The 23,491-nt window shown below is 36.7% G+C and overlaps 1 protein-coding gene across 28 annotated transcripts in view; it reads right to left on the minus strand.

The window, feature by feature from the left end:
* Positions 1-23,491, minus strand: part of FAM184A (family with sequence similarity 184 member A) — a 119,813-nt gene that overhangs the window by 16,888 nt on the left and 79,434 nt on the right. For 15 of the 28 annotated variants that reach the window (XR_013534512.1, XR_004742048.3, XR_013534509.1 and 12 more), the window contains exons 10-12: positions 15,916-15,957; positions 6,428-6,640; positions 5,672-5,825 (exon numbers count right to left, since the gene is read on the minus strand). Coding sequence is in view for 23 of the 28 variants with exons in the window: in XM_078369996.1 (XP_078226122.1) it covers positions 5,672-5,825; positions 6,428-6,640; positions 15,916-15,957 (409 nt within the window). In the remaining 5 variants the exon portion in view is untranslated. The remainder of the gene's footprint in view (positions 1-5,671; positions 5,826-6,427; positions 6,641-15,915; positions 15,958-23,491) is intronic. The other 13 variants (XR_013534513.1, XR_013534511.1, XM_078370003.1 and 10 more) reach the window with 1 other exon arrangement.

A 23,491-nucleotide genomic window follows, 5' to 3' on the forward strand; every position in this document is an offset into this window, starting at 1 on the left:
ATCCTTCAATAATATCCCTAAAGAAGCCTGGTTGGTCAATGTTTTAGTGATCTAAAGGTCATCATCTTCTTTTGAGTTTGGGATTATTTCATACAGTCTATAAATATTTATTGAATGTCAGACACTATTCTAAGGAAGAATAAAATATGATACAATCTTCGTAACTGCATAGGGTTGAGGGGAAGACATTATGCCAGAAAACTAAGTAGGATATCAGAGATGATGACTATTAGGTATAATAAAAGCACAGTAATGCAAGAACCCAAATTTTCTAGGAAAGGGAATTATCATATTAACTGTTAGAAAGACAGGGTCGGAGTTCTCCAAGTAGAGAAGGAAAATACATTCAGGAAGAAGGGACACCATATGTAAAAGCAGAAAGAACCGGGTCTGTCTGGCAAACTCTAAGAGGTTTGGTATGGCAGGAGGCCACAGTGCACATGGTCATACTAGAAAGAAAATGGAACCTAGAGGGAGAAAGTTTTAGTACAAAATGCTTTTCATTTTAACCTAAGGCTCACAGTTTTCAAACTGGAATACGTATGGTGGTATGCGTGAAGGAACTTGGAGAATACACATAATCATCTTCTGAAACATGAATTTTACTTGAAGATTTTTGGAAAATCCATTAATTATATATTACATAAACAGAGATTTAAGTGAGTAAAATACACATTTATAAATTTTAAGTGAAAACATGAGACTTCGAAGACAAGTTGTGCTTGTAGCTAGCCAATTCAGACTTCTCTTGAGACCATCATGTAAAGCCTAAGTTGTTTCCCCTGGTGTTAAGGGCTTCTTCAGTGGGAAACCATGACACACACTAAGGTAGAACATGAGGAATCACTGAAAGATTTGAAGTGGGTTGTCATATGGTGAGATTTGAGCATTACGAAGTTTACCATGACTGGAGTCTAGAGAATGTACTGCAGGAAAGGAGATCTGCAAGGTTATGGCAATAATCCAGGCAAGAAATGATACAACCAAAATCTAAGTACGGCAGAAGACTAAAGACGACGAAACAAATAAATCTTTAAGATGAGGGAGTAACAGGATGTGGCAGTGAAAGAAAAAAACTCAGCCGGACATGGTGGCTCACACCTGTAATCTCAACACTTTGGGAGGATGAAGCAGGTGGATCACCTGAAGTCAGGAGTTCGAGACCAGCCTGACCAAGATGGTGAAATCCCCTGTCTACTAAAAATACAAAAAGTAGCCAGGTGTGGTGGCAGGCTCCTGTAATCCCAGCTACTTGGGAGGCTGAGGCAGAACTGCTTGAACCTGGGAGGCAGAGGTTGCAGTGAGCTGAGATGGCACGACTATATTCCTACACAGAGGGAGACTCCGTCTCAAAAAAAAAAAAAAAGAAAAAGAAAAAGAAAAAAGTCAAATGTGACTCCCATTTTCCTGGTTTTGTCAAGTGGGTTAACAGTGATACCATTAATTAGAGTAGAAGGTACAGGAATATAAACACATTTTGGACTATGGTAGACAGTGAATTCTTATTTTGAAATGTTGAGTATAAGTTAGAGTATCTGTCTAACAATGCATGAGAAATAGAAATCCAAGGTACAAAAAAAGAGGTTTGGTCTAGAAAAGCATATGTGGAATCACCAGCACATAGATGGTAGTTGCAACCACGGATGTGGATGTAATAAACCAAGAAAAGGCTGAAGACTGAAAAAGAGACCAGATGGCTGGGGGCTTACTATGGTTTAATATGATTTCTACCCTCTGAAACACATGTTGAAATTTGACTGCCATTGTGACACTGTTGGGAGGTAGGTCCTTTAAGAGGTGATTAGGTCATTAGGAGGGATTAATGGCTTTCTTGCAGGAATGGTTGGCAAGCATAGAAGCTCCAGTCCCTTTTTTATCTAGTGCTCAGGCCGTCTCCCTGCTTCCACTTTTCTACCAAGCTACAAAGCAGCACAAGGCCCTCACCAGACATGGCCAGCCATCTGACAGACTTCTCAGCCTGCAGAATCATGAGTCAAGTAAACCTCTTCCCTTTATAAGTTAGACAATTTGTGGTATTCTGTTATAGCAACAGAAAACAAACTAAGATAGAGCTGAATCCTGGGAAATACTAATATTTGATGGATGCATGTGGAAACAGGACAGTATAATGAGATGAAGCAGTAGAGGTCAGAAAAGTAGGAATATAGTAAGTATAGTATATTATTATCAAAACCAAGGAAAAATATTCAAGGAGGTTGTGGTCAAAGGGCTCAAACGTTGACAATAGGGCAAATAAGATGAAAGCTAGTAAGTGAGAACATTTTGGATTTGGAAGTTCAAAGCTCAGAGGTGACCTCAAGGAGAGTAGTTTTAATGAAATTACAGTGACAAATGTGGAATTGAAGGTTCCCAACAAAGGACTAGTATCTATAATATCTAAACAACTCTAAAAACACAACAGTAAAAATGTAAACAATCCACTTAGAAAGAAGATATACAAATGGCAAATGAGCACATGAAAAATGTTCAGTATTATTAGCCATTAGGGAAATGCAAATTAAAACCAGAATGAGTTGGCTTGGTGTAGTGGCTCACGCCTGTAATCCCAGCACTTTGGGAGGCCGAGGTGGGCGGATCACGAGGTCAAGAGATCCACACCATCCTGGCCAACATGGTAAAACTCTGTCTCTACTAAAAATACAAAAATTGGCCGGGCATGGTGGCACACGCCTGTGGGTCCCAGCTACTTGGGAGGCTGAGACAGGAGGATCACTTGAACCTGGGAGGCAGAGGTTGCAGTGAGCCGACATTGCACCACTGCACTCAAGCCCGGCGACATAGCAAGACTCCATCTAAATAAAACAAAAAAACAAAATGAGTTATCACTATACTCCTATCAGAAAGGACAAAATATAATGGCAACATCAAATGTTGGTGAGGATGTGAGCAAAATTTATATGATGCTAGTAGGGATGTAAAATGGTACAGTAACTCTAGAAAACGTTTGGCAGTTTGTTACAAAACTACACATGCAACTGCCATATGACCCAGCAACCGCACTCCTGAGCACCTTCCCAGAGAAATAAAAACTTACGTTTATATGATATTTGTATATGAATGTTTATAGCAGCTTTATTTGTAACAGCTAAAAACTAAAAGCTCAAGTGATCTTTAATGGGTGAAACCAACTATGGTGGAACAATACCATAGAATACTACTTGGCAATAAAAAGAAACAAACTATTGATACACACAATAACCTGGATGACTTCAGAGAATTATGCTGAGTGAAAAAAGGCCAACCTCTACATGTTAAATACTACTGGGCATGGTGGTTCACACCTGTAATCTCAGCACTTTGGAAGGTTGAGACCCACAGATCATTTGAGGCCTGGAGTTCAAGACCAGCTTGGGCAACATGGTGAAAGCCTGCCTACAAAAAATACAAAAATTAGCTGGGAGTGACAGCACACGCTTATAGTCCCAGCTACTTAGGAGGCTGAGACAGGAGGATCACTTGAACCTGGGAGGCAGAGGTTGCAGTGAGCTGAGATTATCACTGCACTCCTAACCTGGGTGACAGAGCGAGACTCTATCTCTTCTCCCCAAAAAGGTTAATTATTGTATGATTCCATGTATAGAATTAGAGCATTCGTTTTTCTTTCTTTCTTTCTTTTTGAGATAGTCTCACTGTGTTGTCCAGGCTGGAGTGCAATGGCATGATCTCGATTCACTGCAACCTCTGCCTCCCAGGTTCAAGTGATTCTCCCGTCTCAGCCTCCTGAGTAGCCAAGACTACAGGCATGCGCCACCACACCCAGCTAATTTTTGTATTTTTTAAATAGAGATGAGGTTTCACCATATTGGCCAAGATGGTCTTGAATTCTTGACCTTGTGATCCTCCCTGCCTTGGCCTCCCAAAGTGCTGGGATTACAGGTGTGAGCATTCTTAACCTGACAAAATTATAGAAATGAACAAGGTAATGGTTGTCAGGTGTTATAGGAGGTGAGGACTGGGAAGACAGGTGTGGCAATAAATGACAACATGAGGCATCTTCATGATGATGGAAATGTTCTGAATCTTGACAGTATCTTTGCCATGCCAGTTGTGATACTGTACCATAGTTTTGCAAGGTGTTGGGGGAACTGGTTAAAGAGAACGCTTTATATTATTTCTTAAAACTGCACGTGAATCTATTATTTCAAAATAAAATTTTTTTTAATGACCCAAAACTTTTGTCAACAAAGACTTATTTATTTATTTATTTTGAGTTGGAGTTTTGCTCTTGTTGCCCACACCGCAATGCAATGGCATAATCTTGGCTCACTGCAACCTCCACCCACCAGGTTCAAGTGATTCTCCTGCCTCACCCTCCAAAGTAGCTGGGATTACAGGCATGCACCACCACACCTGGCTAATTTTGTATTTTTTAGTAGAGACAGAGTTTCACCATGTTGGTCAGGTTGGTCTCAAACTCCTGACCTCAGGTGATCCACCTGCCTTGGCTTCCCAAAGTGCTGGGATTACAGGCGTGAGCCACCACACCTGGCCAACAAAGACATATATAAATTATGTTCAGTGGACCATGTTTCAATGGACTAAACAACAATAGTTCCAACACTTGGACTGTTTTTGCCTGTCTTCACAAACCTGGGGAACATGTGTATTCCCTTTTGGCCACATTTCTATAAAAGCCAACTGTATATTTGACTATAATCCCTGTGCAAAGACAGGGCAGTAGTTCATTTTTTAATTCTCCTTGTTCAGCAGTCTCTAGCACATGACTACGTTTTTCACAAATCTTTGACAAATGTCTACACTTGATTTTCATGCTAACCGTCATAGTGGCTTTTAAAGGAGGAAGAGGAGAACTTTAACGACTTGGTCTGGGATTTCCAGCAACATTGTAGATGAGAAAACAGAGTCAGATGGCTTTCCCTTTGAGGCCCAAAATATAGTTAACATTTCAGTCTTCTTTGCTCCAAATAATGACTTGGAAAGCATGTGCCACTGAAGCATGACAACATGTTAAAAATATTAGGAGAATTTGGAATAAAGGCAAACAGAAAGAAAAATAAGATGGTAAGAATAAAAAGTCACTGAATTAAAAAACAAAACCCAAAACAAATCTTTAAATATATATTCAGTTTTTCTTCAAAACTCAACTTATCTACCTATAAAAAGTAATGATGTGAACACCTCATAGGTAAAAATCTCAAATAAATGTTGAGGTATATACCTCAATCCCTGTGCAAATGTTGAGGTATATATCTGAACAGAAAAGTCAGACTTAATCCTGACTTTTCTCATTAAAACAAAATCATGAAGTGGAAAAAACCACATGACTATGTACTCTAAGGACATGTGGCTCCATGTGGCCTTTCTATTGGACAGTGACTGATTTCTTGAATACCTCAATGTCCTGACTCCACTTAGTCCAAAGAGGACAGATCAGAGTACCAGTGGTGTTGCTTGTATAGCTGGAGTACAGAGAGAGCTGAGGGGAAATCACTTTACTGTTTGTGTCCTGCCTATTCTAATCTATCTTACTTGTCTCTCCATCTGGTAACTTCAAATAAAATACGCAGTACACTAGGATATTCATCTGGATGTTTCAAAATTATAAAATAAAACTTGATTTTATGTTAAATTTTTAAAATGTTAAGAATGTACATGTGAATATGACAAGATTGTAATCTTTTCAAAGTACCAAGCATAGCCTTTCCTTCATCTTCTAACTCAAACCGAAGAGTCTGAAGTTCCTGTTCCATTTCTATCCGGAAGCCCTCCATTGACTCTCTGTGTGCATCTTTTAATGACTGAAGCTCTGCAGAATGCTTCTGTTGTAAATGATTTTCAAGAGCCTAGAACAGGACAAACAAATTCAAATTATTATGCTAGAATATAGGAAGGAAAATGCAAACAAAATAGAAAATATTTACTAAAACTCAATTATTATTTAAGAAATACAAAATGTTTTTAGTTCATTTTCAGGAAAACTAGATAAAAGATAATCAACATTTGAAAAAAATCATTAGGGTCATTTCAGTAGAATAAATGAATCATCATGAAACCAGTTTGATTCGATGTATTTTGTCTATATATTGAATGGCCTGGGCACAGTGGAACACACCTGTAATCCCAGCACTTTGGGAGGATAAGGTGGAAGGATTACTTGAGCCCCAGATTCAAGACCAGCCTGGGCAACATTATGAGACCATTTCTACAAAAAAATTAAAAAATTATCCAGGCATGGTGGTGTGCACCTGTAGTCCAAGCCACTCAACAGACTGAGGTGGGAAAATCACCAGTCTAGGAGGTCAAGACTGCAGTGAGACTGCACCTCACCCTGGGTGACAGAGCAAGATCCTGTCTCAAAAAATAGAAAAAAAAACCTTAAAAATTTGAAGACTAATTATTATTAGATTATTGGATTACATTTGAACGTATGTCACATAAAACTTACTCTTTGTTCCTTTTCCTTTTCCTCCTCCATAGTTTGAAATGCAAGGACATGTGCTTCTTTTAATGATTTCTGTCTTTGCTGATGTTGCCCCTCTAATTCTTCAAGCTCTTGTGTAAGCCGCTGTCGTTCTTGTGTAAACTGGGCTTGCAGTTGCTGCAAAGAAGTCTGAGACTGGGAAAGCTGTATCTCCAGATTCTGTTTCAGCAAGGAAATCTATGCCCCAGAACGGTACACAATGAAGAATAAATACAAGAGATGGTTCACAAACACCCATCAAAGGAAGAAAAGCATTTTAAGGATATTAATGATAGTAAAATAATTGCCTTAACATTTCTACTTAAAATATATCATACAAATAACTATTTAATATCACCATTTAAAATTTTACTTTCTGTAATTATTCTGAAAATAGTTTAGTTACATTGTTTATAGACTGTCTAAAGAAGATTGCAGCTCACATTTAGAATACAATGAATACCTGTTATGTTGCAATAAAAATTTGTAATATGAAATAAAAACACAAGAAAACTAACATATTCATTAGGTTACAGTCACTTTGAATAAAGGGTATGAATAGTTAAACCACTTATTTGTAAAGCAGCAAAGTGCAATAGTTAGGACCGTGAGCTCTGAGTTAAAATCCTAGCTGTCACTTGTTAGTATCAACACCTCACTAGGCTATGTTACTGCATATAGTTCACTTTAAACAGACTCAGGCATGTAGTAAGCATTAAACAAACGTTAGCTAAGATTATTTGAGAATTAAAAACCTCTTTAAAAGATCTATCAGTGTATAATTTACAATCTTTATGTAAATTTTTTTATTTTTTATTTAACTCAAAGGTCTTGAAAATCTTTTAAGTTTTTAAAATGTCTCAATCATCCCCAAATCTTTTATTCAGCCATTATAATAATGTCAGGTGCTTTTCTTTCACTATGGAAAACTGATTTGTCATTCCTTTTGAAAAAGACATCAGCCTTAACATGTCTGTATCACTTCCATATGTCTTAATATACTTAGAATTAAGTATTTTGTAAGAATAAAAATGTAAAACACATGTATATGTATACATTATACATGTTCATATATGCACTTGATAAAACCCTTTAACAGACCTTTTCCTATTCTCGTACATAGGATAGAGTAACTTAAAATTACTTAACTGTATTCTAAAAGAAGTCTAAATCTAAGAGGAACTTAAGAGAACCAGATACAAAGTTGTAAAATGTGTTCCATAAGCAACCTAAAACACTCTATGCTTTTATATACTGGTAAAAGAGTATCTATGGCCAAAAAAGCCAATGAGAAGAGGAAACTTTAAAGTAGGTTTTTGTAAATGGCAAAAGACTCTCTTTTGATTGCTGGAAGGCAGACATAAGTTGCCTCACATGTCTCACAAAGAAAGGTACCTGGGAAAGAGAAAGTGTGGGGAATCACCAGACATACAAAACAAGAAAGAAGGAAAGAACCATTAACTGGAAAAAGGAAAGGTCTGAAGCAAACCGCCATATCCCTTTAAAAGGCAGCAGGAACAGTCACAGACTGTAGTGAGCCTAGGGTGATAATTAGCCTTCCCGAAGGGTTCTGGACAAAGTTATAAAAACCAGAGTTAGTTATAAAGGTTAGCATATGGCTTTATCGAAATAGTCAAGCACTGGTGAGAAACGATACAATCTAGGCTTAATCTGTTTTAATGTATTTCCGAAGAAGTGACTCTACTTGTTCAAACTTTATGAATTTCACTTATTAATTTCTACAAAAACCTAAAGTCTCAGAGGTTATTTTAAAGTTTTGGAGCCAAGGTGGAAATACAACCCTTTGATTCCGGATATACAACCCCTTATACCTCTAAATGACAGGAGCACCCATGACTTACAGATTGAAATAAATCCTGCAAATGTGAAATGCACTTAAGAATATCACAGCGGCCAGGCGCCCTGGCTCGTGCCTGTAATCCCTGCACTTTGGGAGGCCAAGGTGGGTGGATCGCCTGAGGTCAGGAATTCAAGACCAGCCTGGCCAACATGATGAAACCCTGTCTCTACTAGAAATATAAAATATTAGCTGGGCATGGTGGCGCACATCTGTAATCCCAGCTACTCAGGAGGCTGAGGCAGGAGAATCGCTTGAACCCAGGAGGCAGAGGTTGTAGTGAGCCGAGATCACGCCACTGCACTACAGCCTGGGCAACAAGAACAAAACTCTGTCTCAAAATAAATAAATAAATAAATTTTAAAGAGAATGTCACAGCCACAACTGTGAGTAAGATAAATTATACCACGTGACTTCTCACCATTTTATGCAATGAAAAGCAGAATAAATATTAAAGACAGCCTAGAATGAAAAACTAAACCATAAATGGGTAACAGATACAAAAATAGGCATTTGTGAACCCTGATTTGTAACTGGTAGAGGCATTCTCTTCCCAGAAAGTTGGTTCTTAAAATAAAGAAGGCACCTACCCACTCTATTTGGAAGTTCAACCCCAGTCCCAGCCTGAGCATGGGGTGCCATGGTGATTGCCTTTCATGTTTCTGAGGATAACTTGTTGAAATGTATATGGGAAAGTTGGAAAGCGTGTGTTACATGCAGAATAATGATATTCTCAAAGCTATTACTTGACACCTGACCAAGTGGGGATTAAAATCTACCGAACATTCTGCTCACCAAGCTATCCACCCCAGTACAGATCTGTGTCCATCCAAAAAGAATGGACATGCTTTTCTGCTTTGTACAAAGGTGCCATATAGGCTAGCAGTGGTCCTGGATCCCTATCCCAAACTGAGTGTGCACTTCAATTAATAGGAAATCAATCAGCTCACAGTGGGTATCTTGTTTTCTGCAATACCTACTTCAAAAGTTTGCTGAATTGATAGCTCCATCATGGGTTAATTTGACTTGCATTTGAACTATTAACAGATGAAACTTATGAAGAAATACAATATTCTAAGTGCATGATTGGAAGTACCATGGTATGTAACAGTTATACATTTACAATCTACAGCTTTAACTTTCACCACCAAAAATAAATACACTTAAATATTTTATGTTGTAACATACTTTACCTTGAAAGAACTCCAAAACAGTACTTTCCATCTTAGGATATGTGATTAATCTTTGTATCTACACTCAAGAAAATAATATAAACTATATGCAGAAAAATATCATCATGCAATTTAGTGTTGAAATATACTTATTTTATATTCTTAACTTTGAAAGCACATCAAAATAATAAAGCCATCTAAAATCTTTGAATTCATGCTCAAGACAGTAATGTGAATTATATGCAGAAAGTCTTAATCATGCAATGCAGCATCGAAATTTATTCTGTTCTTTTTAAAAATAAATTAGTAGAATTGCAATAAATAGCCTTTATTCAGCATGAAAATTACACGGCACTTTAAAAGACAAAGAATGAGCAAAGCAATGTAAAGTGAACTAATTTTTATGGCTATAATTTAAACAGCTGAGTTTAATATACTCAAAAGAAATACATATTAATGTAAAACTTCTTCAACTCAAAATAAAAGGAAAAAAAAGTCCTCTGCATTAAAAGGTTTAGGCATTCTTGATAAATACTTTTATTACAGAATATCTAGAAAGGCATATGTTGAATAAAGAATAAGGGCCAGGCGTGGTGGCTCACGCCTATAATCCCAGCACTTTGGGAGGCCGAGGCGGGTGGATCACGAGGTCAAGAGATTGAGACCATCCTGGTCGACAAGGTGAAACCTTGTCTTTACTAAAAATACAAAAATTAGCTGGGCATAGTGGCGTGCGCCTGTAGTCCCAGCTACTCAGGAGGCTGGGGCAGGAGAACTGCTTGAACCCAGGAGGCAGAGGTTGTGGTGAGCCGAGATCACACCATTGCACTTCAGCCTGGGTAAGGAGCAAAACTCCGTCTCAAAAAAAAAAAAAAGAATAAGAATAAGAACAAGCAGTTGCTTCAAACTATATATTATATTCAGTACATGGTATTAGTTTCTATACATTTGTTAAAATTAAAAAATTTTTCTTATTTGTTTAAATAAACTGAAGCAAATATTTCAGAAAATAATTTAATCTTTAGTTTTTAAATTCTTAGCACAGCAATTTAGATATGGAATATATAATATATTCTACTGGTTGATAGGTGCCAGATATTTTAGAGACAATTTTAAAGGTCAAACTGCATTGATATTAATTGCTACCTTCTGTCTCTACCAATTAAAAAACGATTGTCTTTTTGAAAACAAAGTTTTACACTATTTTTAAAAATGGAGTATTTAAAGTTTTATAAAAATTTCAAAAAGAAAAAATTAAAAATATATAGATACTCTTTTTTTTTTTTTTTTTTTTGAAGAAAGAAAAGCTTTACTTCTTTCTTCTGAGACAGGATTTTACTCTGTTGCCCAGGCCGGAGTACAGTGGCACAACATGGCTCACTGCAGCCTCAATCACCTGGGCTCAAGTGATTCTCCCACCTCAACCTCCTAAGTAGCTGGTACCAGAGACATGCACTATCATGCCCAGCTAATTTTAAATTATTTGTAGAGATGAGGAATCACTCTGTTGTGCAGGCTGGTCTTTAACTCTTGGGCTCAAGTAACCCTCCTGTCTCGGCCTCTAAAAGTGCTGGGATTATAGGAATGAGCCACTGTGCCCGGCCTACTTTTTAGAGAGCAGTTTCACAAAGATTCTGCACCTCTAAAATGATGTTTGTGGAGGAACTCCCTCAAAACAAAAACTGAAACTTCAACTGTGAGGTACTGGGCATGACAGAATGTCAATATGAGATATGTCATTAATTATGTACATCTTACTAACATTGGTTTTTGATGCAGTATTGATGTTTTTTTCTTCAAAAACCATTAGAGTCTTGTTACTGAAATGAAATAATACAGAAAATATGCAAATGCTATATCCTCAAAATAAAGCATGTATTGAGATAGTAAATGTAATCTGTGATTCTCAAACCTGGCTGTGTATCAGAATCATCTCTGTAGATTTTGATAAAGATAGTTGCCTATGTCCTGATTCCTTGAGATTCTGATTTAGTAGGTCTGGAATTGGGCACAGGCTGCCTAAGATATGTTTATTCCTATTTATCAAGGTAAAAAGTGGTTCATTGTGAAAATTTAAAAAATACAGGAACATATAAATAAAAGGCAAAGTTTCCTTCATTCCCTTTCCTCACCAAATCCCAATCCCTAAAAGTAACTGATGCTAATATTTTGGTATGCATTACTGCAGTCTGTAATGACTTAGGTCTCTTTTGATGTAATTCGCTGTTTTGTTTTCTTTTGCCTTCTTAGCTAGATCATGTGTAAATGGCTGGATGATTTTCACCAAATGTAAAATATATGTCATGATCTGACAAAATGCTGGCTATGCCTCATATACAAAAGTTACGGAGGCTCCAAGGCACACCTCAACAGATCAGTGCTCAATGTCCACAGTAGCTAAAAGTGAGAACCCAGGGGCAGCTGATGGGGACAGGCATCCTGTACGTATCACAGAGAGAAATAAAAACCACTTCAAATGTGAAACCACAAGGCTGTCCTGACCTGCAGATGTGGATGAGGTGGTTTTCACACTCTCAACATTATGTAGCTTACTCCAAGATGAGTATGACGAGCAATTTATTTAATGATGTTTAATAATTTTTCCACTAGAGGGGCCAGTGAGTTTGTGTTTTTGTTTTTTTCCTTGCTTTCAAAGTGGCATTTAGAAGATACTCATGATATTTAGATATGATCCATTCTTCTTAATGACTACATAGACTTCCTATGGCTAGCACTGTCCCTCAATTCTCCAACAGCCATTCTCCCTGTTTCCTTTCTTCCCAGTTGACTGAACAACTGAGTTTGTTCAGGGATTAAATGGAAATCCCTAGAAGGTAAGCCCCTCTCGTAACACCTACAGATGAATTATGACTGGGATAAGAAAGTAATCTAATTCTAAGGTATTAATATTCATAACTCCAATCCTTTCAAATATATAAAGCATTAAAAACTGCTAGCCTATCAGTCTGAACAGATCAGGGAAAAAACTGTTAACCTAGGCTTAGTAGAGGACAGTAAGAATAACTTATTATGTCAATAATTTACATAAGTACTCATGTAAAATGTAAACGTGCTCAAATATTTTAACTCTATGATTTATTTTTCCTCTAATCACTAATTTGCTATTACTGAAGAAACTAAGAAAAGTAAATTTAAGCTGGAATTATGGTCATTTTGAAAAAATTCAGAATTGCTTTTTTTCTATGTTTTCTAAGATGTATAAACTGAGTTTATTATTAAGAACCACCACATTCAGGACATAGGCATGGGCAAAGACTTCATGACTAAAACACCAAAAGCAATGGCAACAAAAGTCAAAATTGACAAAAATGGGACCTAATTTAACTAAAGAGCTTTTGCACAGCCCAAAAAAACTATCATCAGAGTGAACAAACAACCTACAGAATGGGAGAAAATTTTTGCAATCTATCCATCTGACAAAAGGCTAATATCCAGAATCTACAAATAACTTAAACAAATATACAAGAAAAAAAAATCCCATCACAAAGTGGGCAAAGGATATGAACAGACACTTCTCAAAAGAAGACATTTATGCGTCCAACAAACTTATGAAAAAAAAGCTCATCATCACCGGTCATTAGAGAAATGCAAATCAAAACCACAATGAGATACCATCTCACACCAGTTAGAATGTCAATCATCAAAAAGTCAGGAAACAACAGATGCTGGAGAGGATGTGGAGAAACAGGAATGCTTTCACACTGTTGGTAGGAGTGTAAATTAGTTCAATGATTGTGGAAGACAGTGTGGCAATTCCTCAAGGATCTAGAACCAGAAATACCATTTGACCCAGCAATCCCATTACTGGGTACATGCTCAAGGGATTATAAATCATTCTACTATAAAGACACATGCTCCCAGCACTTTGGGAGGCCGAGGCGGGTGGATCACGAGGTCAAGAGATCGAGACCATCCTGGTCAACATGGTGAAACCCCGTCTCTACTAAAAATACAAAAATTAGCTGGTCATGGTGGCGCGCGCCTGAAGTCCCAGCTACTCAGGAGGCTGAGGCAGGAGAACTGCTTGAACCCAGGAGGCGGAGGTTGCGGTGAGCCGGGATTGCGCCATTGCACTCCAGCCTGGGTAACAACAGTGAAACTCCATCTCAAAAAAAAAGAAAAAAAAGACACATGCACATGTATGTTTACTGCCACACTATTCACAATAGCAAGGACTTGGAACCAACCCAAGTGCTCATCAATGATAGACTGGATAGAGAAAATGTGGCACATATATACCATGGAATACCATGCAGCAATAAAAAAAATGAGTTCATGTCCTTTGCAAGGACATGGATGAAGCTGGAAACCATGATTCTCAGCAAACTAACACAGGAACAGAAAACCAAACACCACATTACTCATAAGTGGAAACTGAACAATGAGAACACATGGACACAGGGAGGGGACCATCACACACTGGGGCCTGTCAGGGGATGGGGAGCAAGGGAAGGGAAGTATTAGAAGAAATACCTAATGCAGATGATGGGTTGATGGGTGCAGCAAATCACCATGGCACGTGTATACCTATGTAACAAACCTGCATGTTCTGGATATGGATCCTAGAAATTAAAGTATAATGATAACAATAAAAGAAAAATCTTTCAAAAAGCATCCAAATTAAGAATCCTTAAAAAAAAAAAAAGAACTACCATGTTTCTTAAGATATTTGTGGAACATGTCCCCAATAAGCCTCTTATTTATAATTAAAACGAACTGGAAAGTAGCTATACAGTCACTTGATTTGGAATGTGCTAAGCACTGAACTCTCACATGGAAAGCTGGGATACACACCATGTGCAGAGGGGGTGGGTGGATGCTCATCCTGCAGAGCACAACACTCTGACAAGGTCATGTTTTGTTGTGAATGATGACAGAGTGAAAAGGTGATCCTCAATGACTATAATGTTATAAAAGATAATTAAGTAAATACTTAATTGTGTTACCAACCCCTTTTATGTTTTTGTTGGAGACGAATCAAGGGCATTTTCATTTCAGTTATTAATAGGCAATTTCAATAGGTGGTTTTTGTTTAATGAACAAAAAGTACAACTATTAAGGAAAACGTGACTATGCTGTCACAAATATTCTAAAGTACAATCCAATTAATTTGAAAAATAATAATATCCTATTTGGGTTCTTATTTCTATCCCATTAGCACATATGTCAAAATGTCTGTATTGATAGAGCTATCATGCCAAAATTTGTAATATGTGCCATGTGACTGCTAAAAAGAATTTCTAAATATAGCCTAGTTCAGCAACAGTGAGATAAATGTTTGCTGTTTCTTTTAAAAGAGATAAAAGAAAATGCTGCTAAATGTATTTGTATATTTTAATTACTTTTTACATAGAAAAAAGGCTGAATATGAAAAGTAGGTAAAAGTTTTCCTGCATAATAGAAAAGATATAAAGGGGTATTATAAAATAGTTTCACTCCAGAAGTATCAGAATATCACAGGACATCTCTAGACTCAAGGCTTTGATTTCTCTAGAGCTGGCATTAGTCTGTCAGCTTTTATGAAAACTACAGTCTGTTTTCATAAATTAAGTGTTACTGGAATGTAGTCATACTGGAATGTAGACATAATGTCTATATGTATTGTCATACTACAACAGCATAGAGTTTCTGCCACAGAAACTGTCCGGCCCACAAAGCTGAAAGTTTTTAATATTTGGCCCTTTACAGAAAAGTCTGCTGACTCCTGCCTTAGGACATCAAGAAAAATATTCAACAATGTTCAATTCTCTGTAATCTAATTTTAAAGGACAAGTTGAGTATGGGTTTGGTGTGAAAATAAATATCATTTTTTTTGTCAGCATATATAAAGAAAAAAGTTTTAAAATGAGTGTTAAATGGCATATTATTTTGAAGATGAATTTCTGCATACTTCAGTATACGTAAGAAAAAAGTGATCATTTTGTCAATTCTTAGGAATTTACTCCATTTTGCTTTTCATCTGTTGATAATTGTAACAATGTAAAATATGTTCTAAATCCCATAAACCTCCATAACCATCTGATACTTTTAAACAAAGAAGTCACTATGCTACTTTTTCAAAAAATAATTTGACAAAATAAATATTTACATTTATTTCCATTTTTATGAACCAACTAGTTAATAGTTTTTCAAAAATATTACTGTATCTTCCAAAGTAAACATAAAAATAAAGAAATTTATCTCTGAGATGTAAAATGTCAATTGGCTTTATAATAAATAAATGCTTATTAATACATGTGGTAGATGTATGCACATACACGAATGACTGAAAGAAGCTTTTATTACCCATATACAAAACATATCTTATTGAATGCCAAACAGTACTTGTTATGTAAGTCAAAGCTTTAAAGCAGTGATGTTGTTTATGCGCAATGAAAAGTGCAACATGCCCTGTGTACAAATTGTAAGTGCCACTCACTTACATTGTTGATAGATTTATGCAAAGCTTCACCCAGAGAGTGCCGCTATGAAGAAAAGATCACAGGAATAAAGGGAAACATTCAGAAATCAACTAAGTGAAAGAAAGAGGGATAAGAAGGGAGAATAAAACGCAGAACATTAATTATAATGTGCTCAAGAGAAAAGTTGAAAACAGTTCTAAGAAACAAATTAAACAAACAGAAATTAAAAACACACAGTCTAAATTATCCATAGTCCCTTAAAACAATGTCTGATATGTCTGTGGGCTTGCAGACTTACCTATGCAAACTACTAAAGGCGAGGCCATATAAATCAGAGTTCAGTTTAAAAACTGACGGTTATTGAGGGACCCAGAGGGGATATTACTGTTTTAAATTCCTCCCAGAAATTTACAATACAACTATTCAAAGCATTACACCCACTTTGCTGTAGGTTCGTGGGGGATTTCTCTTAAGAGAAATGAGCAGACGAAAACCACAACACTAACTTAATTGACCATATAATTTAGGAGCCAGAAATAAATATGAGATAATCACTAGAAATTAAAGATTTAGTAATAATCTGGTTTTATACTGGGGGGAAGGAAGAAGAGACACCCTTGTATCTTTTTAATCCTATTTTCAAGGATATATTTGGCAAAATTATTTACAACATAAGCTCATTTTTCAGAAATTCATTGAAATTTAAAGTGATAAACCATTGGAAAAGCCTACATATCCCTCCCTCCTGATATGGGGGGGAAGAAAATGTAATTTCATTTTCAATCAACTCATTTTTTTTTACCTTCCAAAAATACAAAATAATATTTTTAATTTACATTGTTAATTTAAATGGAAAAATTTCTTTAACATGATTTTTATCCTGGACATGATTTTACATGCTAAACCATTGGAAAAATCTACACAACCCCTCCTAATATGTGGGGAAATGAAAATATAATTTTATTTGCAATCACCTCATTTTATTACCGTCCAAAAATACAAAATAATATTTTATATTTATATTGCTAATATTCAGATAAAATGCAATATTCTTTTGTTTTCATAAATTAAGTGTTACTGGAATGTAGTCACACACCTTTTATTTTCATTTTTTGCATACAGTAATTATTTCTTGAAGTGACGCAATCTAAAGACAGTTTTTATTAAAAAATAATTTTTTACTAATAATTTAGACTAATATATTCCATAACTTACTAAAGTTGCAACTATAATGTGAGACAAAAAGATTAGTTTTCTGTAATTATTTTAATCTCAACTTCCTCACACTTTTATATACATCACTAGCTAATTTTACTTTTTTCTTTATTTTTTCTCATACTCATATTCTTTATATAACAATGAAAAACTTCCCCAGACCTCACTCACAAAACTTAAGAAAACTGGAAGAACTTTTAGTTGTAATATTTTTACATCTTTTTATTTCTTAGAACTGATGTCCCAGTACTAGAAGTTAACCTGAAATTTATAATATTTACTTAGGAAATAAATTTTATTTTCACTCTTTAAGGTGTCATCAGACAAAATATGTATGTTATTTAAGATTCCTGAATTATTTGATAAATTAGAATATGCCAAAATCAGGGTGACATGCCAGATCATCCCTTCCCTAGGTATAGATTTTGGGCTTTATATGACGGAAATATATTTGAACATTTGAAATCTAAACTCATATGATCACTACCTCGTCCACACACAGTTGCAGGCCATGGAAATACTGAATCCAATAGGTACAGTGCCTAAGCTGTGACCTCAAGTGAGCTTATATCACAGATCTGGCACGGCATTAGTAAAGGCCCAAGTAGTATTGCTGGGTGGCAATACCACTGTTGATTAATATATAACTGAAGTAAACTTTAATTTTTCATTTAAAAATACAAATTAAGACAGGCATGGTGGCTCATGCCTGTAATTACACTTTGGGAGGCTGAGACAGGTGGATCACTTGAAATCAGGAGTTCGAGACCAGCCTGGCCAACACAGCGCAACCCTTTCTCTATTAAAAATTCAAAAAAAGTTAGGCAGGAGTCACGGTGCACACCTGTAATCACAGCCAAAGGTACTTGGGTGGCTGAGGCAGGAGAATCACTTGAACCCAGGTGGCGGAGGTTGTGGTGAACCGAGATTGTACCACTGCCAGTGTGGGCAACAGAGTGAGACTCCGTCTCAAAAAAAAAAAGCAAGTTAGAGTACTATTATGTCCCAGAAAACATCTTAAGTGCAGTGTGAGATACAGAGTTGAATAAAATGGTAAAACAAACATGAAAATAAAGAAATAAGGAAAAGAAGATGGTAGTATTATGATTTTTTTTTTTTTGAGATGGAGTCTCACTCTGTCACCAGGTTCAAGTGCAGTGGCGCAATCTTTGCTAGTGAGTTCTGAGTTTGAAGTCCACCCCACTGAGTTCAAGCGAGTCTCCTGCCTCAGCCTTCCGAGTAGCTGGGATTACAGGTGCACGCTATGAAACTCAGCTAATTTTTGTATTTTTAGTAGAGACAGGATTTCGCTATGTTGGCCAGGCTGGTCTCAAACTCCTGACCTCAGGTGATCCACCTGCCTCGGCTCCCAAAGTGCTAGGATTACAGGCATGAGCTACCACGCCCAGTCAAGTATTATTTTTAAAAAGTTTGGTGTGATAGGGAATGACTGGAGGAGACAGAGTTGATGGTAAGAAAAGATATTTTATTTTTTAATTAAAAAAAATTTTTTTTTGAGATGAAGTTTTGCTCTGTCGCCCAGGCTGAGTGCAATGGCACCATCTCAGCTCTCTGTAACCTCTGCCTCCTGGGTTCAAGTGATTCTCCTGCCTCGCCTCTTGAGTAGCTGGGACTGGTTAATTTTTTGTTTTAGTAGAGACGAGGTTTTACCATGTTAGCTGGACGTGAACTTCTGACCTCAAGTGATCTATCCACCTCAGCTTCCTAAAGTGCTGGGATTATAGGTGTGAGCCACCATGCCCAGCCAGAAAACATATTTTAGAAGTTTAACATTTAAACTGGGGTCAATGCAGAAGCCAAATAAGAGATGACTTTGGAGAGAGAGTACCTGGCAAGTGGATCAGCTAGCACAAAGACCCTGAAGGTGAAAGCAAGCTGGAAGCAAGTGGGTGTGGAAGAGGGGAAAGTGTTAGTGGGGGTTAGCTGGCTGAAAGGACACCAGAGATACACATAGGGGCCAGCTGGCTTAAGATTTAGTAGGACAGTGGGAGTCAGAATAACAGCCTGGATTCAATGGGGTGCCCCCTCAGAGGATTTTAAGCAGGGGAGTGGCATGATCTGATTCTCATCATGAAAGATCACTTTGAGTGTTGTAAGAAAAGTGAAATCGGCGAGGACAGAGAGAGAGACCTTGGTAATAGTGGCTTGGACTAGTGTTTACTAGGAGGAGATGAAAGCAAATACAGCTGGGATATGTTTTGGAGGTGGAATAAACAGGATTAAAGGATTACATGGGAAGTAAAGGAAAGACATATGGATGGTTTTCAACCACAGACTGGTTGAGATCCCTAAGTGCTGTGGACTGAATGTGTTCCCCTAGCCCCAAATTCATGTGTTGAAAACCTAACCTCCAGTGTGAGAGTAATAGCAAGTGCAGCCTTTGGTAGGTGATTAGTTGATGAAGGCAGTGCCATGGTGAATGGGTTTAATGCCCTTATAAAGAAATCCCAGAGAGCTCCCTTGGTCCTTTTACTCTGTGAGGACATACTAAGAAGATAGCTGTCTATGAAGCAAGAAGCAGGGTCTCATCAGACACCAACTCTGCTGGCACCTTAATCTTGAACTTCCCAAAATCCAGAATTGCGAGAAATATATTTCTGTTGTGGGCTGGCTCATGCCCGTAATCCCAGCACTTTGGAAGGCCAAGGCAGGAGGACTGCTTGAGCTCACAAGTTCAAGACCAGCCTGGGCAATAAAGTGAGACCCTGTTGCTACAAAAAATAAAAATAAAATTAGCTGGCATGGTGGCATGTACCTGGAGTGCCAGCTACTCAGGAGTCTTGAGCTGGGACACTCACTTGACCTCAGAAGGTCAAGACCACGGTAAGCCATGATTGTACCACTGTACTCCAGCCTGAGATACAGAGCAAGATCCTATCTCAAAAAAATATAAAATAAATTTTAATGAATTAATGAATTTTGTTTTATAAGCCACCCAATCTATGGTATTCTATCATGGCAGCCCAAATGAAAACACTGTGTCTGCTTAAAGAAATAGTAGATAAACTAAACAGTTGTATGTAAAAATATGTATTTGGGAAGCATTCCATAAGAGGAAGATCCATATTAACAAAAAGACGGCCTATATAATAGCCAATTTTTTTTAAAGCATCTTAAGTTTCTTGTTAAGTTCTGAGATTCATGAAAAGAGACTTAAGAGAGTCTTTTTAACTGAGAAGACTTGGAGACTTCAACATAGAAAGCTTACTGAATGTATTTCAGGAATTCTATTCTTGAAGGATAGATATGATGAGACTTTCAGATAAGTGAGGAAGAAAATTTACAATAACTAAAAAAAGTTGGTGCTTAATTAGAAATTTAGCACTCTGTACATAAAAAACAATGGTCTTAGTTATCTTATTGTTCTAAACCTCGGTTTAATCATTTAGAAAATAGGACAAGGTTTTACATGCTTGTAATTTGCAAACGTGTTATATAAACACTGAAATTCATTGAATTGTAAGCTTTTAGAGGACAGAAGCCTGTCTTAGTCACATTCTGCATTCATATTGGTGCCTGACACAGGGTTAATGATTAATAAATGTTTATTCAAAGACTTAATGAATGATATGAACACTTAACACTGAGTTAGTTTTTGCTACTCTCTAACTTAATTCTCTCCTCTCTAATAATAATACAAGCAGTAAAGAGAAAATTTTAAGATTACTAAAAAGAAAATATACTATTTGTCCTGAAAATATAAATCTGAACACAGGAAGGCTTCTAAGGGGAAAACAATGTTCATTGGACACCTAGCTTGTCCCACCCTAATCTATTCTCCATACTGCCGCTAGAGTTTTTAAATCACAGTATTTTAATATTTCACCCACCTAATCAAAGCCCTTCAACAAACAATTCACTGCTCTTTGGATAAAGTCTCACATCCCTAACAAGGCAAAGAAAGCCTGGAGTGATTTGACTCTGCCTACCTCTCCAGCTTCCTAGCTCTCACTCTCCAGAATAAAGGTTTCATCAGGGCTTCCTCAGGGGCTTTGCACACACTACCCTCTCTGCTCAGAATGCTGTTCTTCTGGCCTCCTGACTTCTCTTAGAAGTCTCAGATAAAGAATTCCACACTTAGAGATGCCTTCCCCAAGTTCCCAGAGTATGTTACACATGCTTGTTTAGCACAGTTACAATTTAATACCCAATTTGCAGTTTAGATTGTAAGCTCCAGGAAGGCAAAGATCACTCTGAGCCTGTTACTGTTCTGGCACAAGGCCTAGCATACCACAGGCACTTAATTTTGACTGAATAAATGAATAAATGCATGAAAGAATATGCAAAAGTAATTTCTTACTATTGATTTCAACACCTGGAATTTAAATAAATAAATATGGAGGTGATGTAGGCCAAGACTAGAGCTACTTAAAAAGCCAGAGGGTTATCTTCACATAAAGCCTTTGAAGCCATACTGAATACTGGGAGTGGGAAACAGGAGACACCCAGAAGACTAATTATAATTTATCAGAATCACCACACTATTGTGTAATCAAAGCTATACTGCCATAGGGCTGAATAAAAAGCACTACTAATGCTTTATACATACATGATATTCCATATGCATATATCCACAAATTTTCATAATTGTTATCGCTTGACTTTCAATTCTACTTCAAATAAAAAATCTGAAGCAATAGAATGGAATTCTCATTACTGACAAAAGCTGTGTCATTTAAAAAATTTCTTCCTTCCTTGAAACAATATTGATACTAATCTTACATTGCAATTCAAGTAAAATAAGTTAAAGTTTTAAAAAATTCCAATTTCAGGCTGGGCATGGTGGGTCATATCTGATTTCCCTGCACTTTGGGAGGCTGACGTGGTGGATCGCCTGAGCCTAGAAGTTTGAGACCAGCCGGGGTAACATGGTGGAAACCTGTAACTACAAAGAATGCAAAAATTAACTGAGTGTGGTGATACATGGCTGCAGTTTCAGCTGTTTGGGAGGCTGAGAAGTGGGAGGATCACTTGAGCCTGAAAGGTTGAGGGTACAGTGAGCCATGATTGTGCCACTGCACACTAGCCTAGGCAACAGAGCGAGACCCTATCTCCAAAAAAGAAAAAAAAAATTCCAATTTCAACATTTAAAATACAACACTGTACTTCTCAAAGCAAATTATGTAAACTCTTTTCTAATGTTAATTTCAAGTATACTAATATCTAGAGGAAAACAATGAACAGATCTAAGATATAGAAGTGGGATTCAAGGCTCTGATAAGTCTCCCAATACAAAAAGTCACAAACTGTTGTTCAATATTTAAGTAAAATTCAGTGATATGAATTTCATTCATACAAACAGAATGAAGGTAGAAATAAGCTAATGTGTTAGGTTATGCTTAATACTTTTTCCAGAGACTCGTTCTTACATAACTTTACAATCATATGATCACTGAACCCTTTCAGATTGAAAATATTGTAATTATTTTTAGTATCTTGTCACATGAAAGAGAAAAAGATTAAGTTGATTTGTTACTATAATGCTGTCTAAATATTCTTAAGTATTTTTCAAGTGTGTACTGGGCCGCAGCACCTCTGAAGTCACCGAGTGCATTTCATCACAGATGTTACTACAGTATTTTACAGAACAGATTTTGTTCAGTATTCATTAAAGACTACCCAGAATTCTTAACACATATTCTCTTTTGAAGCTAAGTACAGATTTCATAGTTCCATCTCTTCATTCTCTTCTCCTAAAGCTGACAATTTAAGAACTGGATGGAATTAAATTGTAATAAGGGAGGTTTTGGTAAGGAAAAGAAAATTAAATATTAATTAATAACAACATACTTTTAGATCAATTCATAAATCAATTTAACACTATTTATCTTCTAAGAAAAAAAATCTTAGGAAGAATACTTATCATGTAAGTGTGATAAAAGAGGCTATAATGCAGCCAAAGTAACAATGCGTTCAGTTTTTTTTGATTGCAAAGAAATGAAAGACTTTCATATTTAAAGGAAAATATCATCAGTTAACTTTGAATTCAAGACTTGGAATAGGAAAAATAAGGGTTGGTTTTGGTAGATTAATTCCATCCCACATTTTCTAAGAAAGTGAAATTAGGTCATGCCAGCTATTCTCACTTTCCTTTCTAATTGGCTTTCCTCTCTTCTTCATATGCTATTTATCTTTAGCCTTTTTGTTTCTCTCTCCTATGACTTTCCTTTCCCTTACCCTAGCCATCTCTTTCCCCCAGAGCTCTGAATGTACATTCAACACATTTCCTGCTTTACTGACTTCTAGAGAGAGGATTCAGAGCCTTCAAGATCAGCTTCACTATCTGCTGTCACTGCTCAGGGAACCTGTCAAGGAATCTGAGTTATCTTAGGAAGAGATTTTTCTTTTGAGACAGAGTCTC

This window comes from Callithrix jacchus, chromosome 4, assembly GCF_049354715.1.
Source record: "Callithrix jacchus isolate 240 chromosome 4, calJac240_pri, whole genome shotgun sequence".
In the NCBI taxonomy this organism is placed as follows: Eukaryota; Metazoa; Chordata; class Mammalia; order Primates; family Cebidae; genus Callithrix; species Callithrix jacchus.